This window comes from Oncorhynchus keta, unplaced genomic scaffold (assembly GCF_023373465.1).
Source record: "Oncorhynchus keta strain PuntledgeMale-10-30-2019 unplaced genomic scaffold, Oket_V2 Un_contig_17895_pilon_pilon, whole genome shotgun sequence".
NCBI classification, from domain to species: Eukaryota; Metazoa; Chordata; class Actinopteri; order Salmoniformes; family Salmonidae; genus Oncorhynchus; species Oncorhynchus keta.
In genome coordinates, this window is record NW_026280633.1 from 1,280 (window position 1) to 7,972 (window position 6,693).

Here is a 6,693-nt window from a genome sequence, read left to right on the forward strand (position 1 = left end):
AACAGAGAGATGATTTTCTTCACACTGCCGAACATGTCACCAGACAGCCAAAAGCAAACAATAGATTATCTAAACCACATCAAAGGCGCTTCCATCCACCTCCATTCACTACAGCCTTCTGTGCAAAAGCCGGTTACTACCTGTAGTTGGTAGAGAGTCAGAGAGGGTTGAAACTTAGAGGCACATCCAACTTCCATGAACAACTACAGAACAGGGGTAGTTGAACAGATCACCATGTGGTTGTATTGAGGTCAATGGGAGACAGGAAGATTAGATCCATGTGTGTGCTGTCACAAGCGTGATCTGGGATTCCTATTGGAGAAATAGATTTTGGGTATCCTCCAATCTTTGGTGGATCAATCCCACAGAACCAGCCAGTCGCGCCCAGCCTGCCGAGAAGATCTACGATTAAAATGGCCTTTGTCTGTGGATTAGGATTAGCCTATTTTTTTATTTGACTAGGCAAGTCAGTTAAGAACAAATCCTTATTTTCAATGACAGCCTAGGAACAGTGGGTTAACTGCCTGTTCAGGGGCAGAACAACAGATTTGTACCTTGTCAGCTCGGGGATTTGAACTTGCAACCTTCCGGTTACTAGTCCAACGCTCTAACCACTAGGCTACCCTGCCCCAGGCGGATTACTTCCTTATTCCATCCAGCAGCCAGGTGTCTGATTGGCTAATCTATTTATTTCCGGTTTATGCAGGGCGACTTTATACAGTAACAGTTGACTTCCTGTATTCTTACTGGCTCTGGAGTAGATAACAATATTGTGACGTAATTAAGTAGTCAAATATAGGCTATGCCTCATTACCCCTAATTTCATTGTGTGGTTTTGGGTTACGTTGATATAATCAACATATTGTATTATTTCACCAAGTGTCTGAAAACAAAGGTTCATGTTTGATTCATGTTGCTTGCTGTATCCTATTTAGGACATACACAGGCAATCACACATGCACAAACACACACACACACACACACACACACACACACACACACACACACACACACACACACACACACACACACACACACACACACACACACACACACACACACACACACACACACACACACACACACACACACACACACACACACACACACACACACACACACACACACCTGCACAAATGATAAGTCAGCTTTCTTCCAAACATATTAAAATAGTTTATTTCATTTTTCACTTTAAACAAACCAAAGAGCTTCCTCTCCATCTCATGAGATAGTAGCCTATATGTCTGTATGTGTACAGGTCAGTGTCTGTGTCCTTCACCTGTCTGTCTGTGTGTGGTGTGTATAATCAACCCAACCCTTTTCTGTGTATGTGTGTAAACCTGCATCTCTGTCCCTCTGAACCTGCATTAAGGATCTTGCTAATCTTATCATTAATTCACTCATGGAGCAAGAGCTGCTGTTCTGTGGAGAGTGGGCAGGGGGAGCCGTTTCACTTCTTGGTGAAGAAGTCATTGCACATCATGGTCAGGCAGGCCACCAGTGTGACATACTCCTGGAAGTCCACACTGCCATCTGAGTTAGCGTCCAGATCTTTGAAGATCTTGTCAACCTTTGCCTGGTCAGTGTTTTTCTGTTATAATGATCAGAGAGAGAGAGAGAGGTAATGGGTGAGACTTTGATTTCAGAAGTTAAAACTAGAATCCACACAGTTGTTATTTGTTTATAAAGGTGAGAGATTAAGTTATTCTATTGATGAGGCGGGTCATGTGTTTGTGATGTTCCAAGCAATTCAATATTACAATAGTGTCTGTCTTTAGCAGTATTGTATTTGGTCGTGGTGCTAATAAAGCATGATTGAACTGAACAGTTCCTAGGATCCACTCACCCCCATGATCTCTCCAAGCTCAGCGTTGAGCAGATCTTTGAGTTCTCCCTTGCTCAGGGTCGTCTTGTCGCCCTCCTTGCCAGAGTACTTGTGGAAGGCTGAGATGAGCAATGCCATAGCCTGCTGGACCTGTGACATGGTGACTGACTACAACACACACACAGAGAGAGAGAGAGAGAGAGAGAGAGAGAGAGAGAGAGAGAGAGAGAGAGAGAGAGAGAGAGAGAGAGAGAGAGAGAGAGAGAGAGAGAGGATGGAGGTACAAGTATAGGTTATTCATTTGTGGTATTATCAATGTTTTATTATGATAGCAGGATGCTAGTGGACATGACGTCCACGCACAGAGAGAGGAATGTTTGCTTACTCTGTATTCACCGTATAATACATTGAATATTATCAACATTATATGAAATATTTGATTAATGTATTTGACTTTTTGAAATGTGAAAACCCAGAAAATAAGTTAAAGGGATAAATGTCTTATTGTTGACTGAATAATCCAATTCAAATCTATTTTTATCTTACATCCGGGTCACCATTCCATACATGTCTGGGAAATAAAGTCATGTTGGCACTGGTTTAAACCACTGGTTTAATCATGTTTAAACATAAGGTTCAGGTTGAATAGAGGGTTTAAAGAATATTAACGGTTGCTGCACATGCAGCAAAGACTTGACTGCACACACACCACACCCCACTACTGCAAACAAGTTCTACATCTCTACCACAAAGGGAGAAAGAGGAAGAGAGGGGGAGGAGAGATGGAGAGCAACGCAACAGAGGCAATTAGAGAGGGGAGAGATGGAGAGAGGTAAGAGAGAGATGGGATGTGGAGTGGAGAAAGGAAGAGAAGGGGGGGCTGAGTTGTTTAAACACAAACAGACATGGCTCTAGCCAACACCCTTGCATGTCTCCCTCATTAACTCTGGGGGATTTTAAGGAGAGAAAGATAGAAAATATATATAAAGAGAAAGATAGAGAGAGAGGGACAGACACATAGACAAAAAGACAGATGGGAGGACATTGGTGGACAGGCTGAAAGCCGTGTTGGTTATTTCAGGCAAACGATAACATAGAAATCCCAGCACCTCCCCCACCCCTCACCTGTCTCCACCCTCTTTCTATCTCGTTAGGTTAAGGTGTGTCTCTTCACTCTGTCCCTTCACATATCTCACCACTATATAGGGAGGTGGCTCTCTATTCTCTCTTGCTCTGCCTACCCATAGTCTAGTTCTTGAGTTTAAGGAAGCGTCTGTAAAGTAAATCCCTCATTTAGCTGACCCTCCTCTCCAGTGTGAATGGCAGTAAGTGCGGTCAAAGAAGGACGTTGAAGCAACCACACAGTACGAACATGGTAAGCACAACATTATAGTTGTAAGGAACAACCCCAGTCACTGTGGTGGACTCCACTGATCTCTCTCTGAGTCACTGTCAGCTGCCCCAGGACCAGCAGGCATCCAACCAGACACACCTTCTTACCACCCCTCTGACTTCCCATCTGATAACTAGAAACACACTCTACTCACAGAATGGTCAGAGTGAGGGGAGAGAGAGTTTATGGAGTTTAAGGACAGAGTGAAAGAAAGAGAGAGTGAGAGAGAGAGAGGGGGTGTGGAGGATAGAAAGAGGTTGTGTTCTGATTGAGGGAGGAAGAGAGAGAGTGGAGGAGGAGGAAGAGAAGAGGGATTATTTCATCTAAACTGCGTAGTGCTCTGAGTAGCACCACACATGTTTGAATGGAAAGGCAGACAGAGTTACGCCTCCGCAGAGCTTGGCTCAAGAGCACAAACAGTGTGGACAGGCGCTTACTAACGGTTGCAAAGCACACCCTGAAGTCATTCATACTTTTTCAGTCAAGTATAAAACATTAAACTACACACAATTGCAAATAAATGTTGTAAACCCCCATTGAGAATGTATAATCTGGCACATCTAACATATCACAGACACACACAGCTAAAACAAACTGAAGCATTTCATCAGCGAGGCACTCAGGTACATGTTTTACTAGGTTTAGTTTTCACTCACCGAAGTTGTGCGAGGAGTTGGACAGTCAGAGAAAGAGAGAGAGAGGGGAGTGAGGAAGTGAGGGATGGGCTGTTGGTTTTAAACATTGATTACACACCCCACTCTCCCTCCCCTTTCCTCTCCTTGTCCCTCTTTATCTGATGGAAATGGAAACTGCAATGTTCTGTTCTCTTCTTCATGTGAACTAGTTACTGAACAAATTATATTTTATTATATTATATTTTCTAAAGTTAATGATTACTTCACATGACTGTATCACCATAGTAACCTAACAACAACAGAAAACATACAGAAAGGAGAAATCCCTGCATATGTCTAATGTCTTTGAATGAGAGTGAATACCTCTTATTCTAACTGTAGTTATTCATCAAACTACTTTTCAGTTAAGAAGAATGTAGTAACACTGCAGCGTTTTCCAAATTGGCCAATCTTCTCCAAAGCGAAAAAACTTCTCCAAACTGGCCAAGGATCTCCAAACTGGCCAAGCTTCTCCAAACCGGAAAAACTGCTCCAACCTGGCCAAGCTTCTCCAAACTGGCCAAGCTTCTCCAAACCGGAAAAACTTCTCCAAACTGGCCAAGCTTCTCCAAACCGGAAAAACTGCTCCACCCTGGCCAAGCTTCTCCAAACTGGCCAAGCTTCTCCAAACCGGAAAAACTTCTCCAAACTGGCCAAGCTTCTCCACACACACACACACACACACACAGACACATGCACACACACACACACAGACGCATGCACACACACACAAACAGACGCACGCACGCACACATGCACACATGCACACACACACACACACACACACACACACACACACACACACACACACACACACACACACACACACACACACACACACACACACACACACACACACACACACACACACACACACACACACACACACACACACACACACACACACACACACACACACACACTCACAAACACAGATACATTCTATTGCAGTGAGTCACCAACTTTGTTACACAATGACACACACTTAACTGAGTTTATTCTCCTGACTCCACCCACTGCCCCCACCCCTCTGTAACGTCCGTTAGTGGAAGAAGGTGAGGACCAAGGTGCAGCGTGGTACGTGTTCGGAATTATATTAAATATAACTGAACAATAAATACAAAGTAACAAGAGGCACAACCGAAACAGCTCCTTCAGGTGCAAAACACACTGAACAGAAAAAAACTACCCACAACCCATAGTGGGAAAACAGGCTGCCTAAGTATGGTTCTCAATCAGAGACAATGATGACAGCTACCTCTGATTGGGAACCATACCAGGCCAAACACCTACAAATATAACACACAGAACAAAACATAGAATGCCCACCCCAACTCACGCCCTGACCAAACTAAAATAGAGACATAAAAAAGGAACTAAGGTCAGGACGTGACACCCTCTCTCTCTCTCTCTCTCTCTCTCTCTCTCTCTCTCTCTCTCTCTCCTCCCTCTTTCTCTCTAGAGGCAGAGGGCTAATAACATCGTATCCATATAAATTATTTATTCAGCCCCTCCCTCATTTAGCACTATAACAACTAGCATAGAGCTGCCACTTAATCACTGTGACTATAGCAGCTGTACACACACACACACACACACACGCACGCACGCACGCACGCACGCACGCACACACACACACACACACACACACACACACACACACACACACACACACACACACACACACACAGGAGAGGACAGCTAAGAAAGGCTAATATCCCTCTAGTTTATCTTTACACAAACACACCTGATGTTAATGTGCAGCCACGCATAAAGGCATCATTATAGTGAGGATATTAGTGTGTACAGTGCAGGGGTATGTTAAGGATGGGCTGGAGGAGATCAGTATCATTAGGAATATGCTTTATGGCATTAACTGTTCTGGAGAGCTCAAGGCAAAAAGGGATACTCCATTCCTCTTTTTCTACTCTTAGGAAAAAAAGGTTCTAGATAGAACCAAAAAGGGTTATATTGCTTGGCACCCCTGAAGGTTCTATATAGAACCCTATTTGATAAGAACCCCAGGGGTTATTCTTCACATAACCAAAATGGGTTCAATATAAATTTGAACCCTTGGAAACAATTTTGTTTCTTTATAGAACCTTAAGGGGTGCCATATACAGCATGAAGCAAGCAAAGCCTTTTTGGTTCTATCAGAATCTTTTTTTTCCCAGAGTGTAGATTTTTCCTTCTCTAGAGCTGAGATGGGTTCCAGGAAGTGGTGATGGTTGTGAATGAGTCTTTGTGGTTCTTGTTGCAGTAATCAGGCTCACACAACACCACACACCCCTCAGAGAAGCATGTGATATTAGTCTGACTGCTATTGGCCGAGTCGCAATTGTTAATGAGAACTTGTTCTCAACTTGATTAATTTTAAAAATTACATACATGCAGACACGCGTACACACACACACACACACACACACACACAAGACTGATTGTAGAACTAGAGTGGTACTAAATGACCAGCACTATCTTGCTTAGTTGCCTCTCTAGTGTAAAGTCTTGTGTGTGGTGTGCTTCCCGTGAGATAAAGGATAAATAAGCAGTGCTTGACTTGGGCAGGAGCTCACCGTAGCTGAGTACCAGCACCTCAAGTTATTTTCTGCTTGAGCTCCTGTTCCTCTTATAGAATATTATCTCAAAAGTATTGTGGTGCTCCTGCACCTAAATATAAACAATACCAAAATGATTACCGGAACCAATTTCAGTCCAAGTCAAGCACCGTAAATAAGTTACACCACCGTGTGTGATGCCTCTGCTCACAGGGTTTGGAGAAGCTTGACCAGTTTGGAGAAGTT

At 43.5% G+C, this 6,693-nt stretch overlaps 1 protein-coding gene across 1 annotated transcript; it reads right to left on the reverse strand.

The window, feature by feature from the left end:
- Nucleotides 1–1,149: 1,149 nt before the first annotated feature.
- Nucleotides 1,150–3,967, reverse strand: LOC127919934 (ictacalcin-like). The gene is made up of 3 exons (XM_052503758.1): nt 3,875–3,967; nt 1,847–1,993; nt 1,150–1,591 (listed from the first exon to the last, which is right to left on the reverse strand). The coding sequence occupies exons 2-3, from the start codon at nt 1,982–1,984 to the stop codon at nt 1,451–1,453; spliced, it is 279 nt and encodes a 92-aa protein (XP_052359718.1). The 5' UTR covers nt 1,985–1,993; nt 3,875–3,967; the 3' UTR covers nt 1,150–1,450.
- Between the last annotated feature and the right edge of the window lie 2,726 nt (nt 3,968–6,693).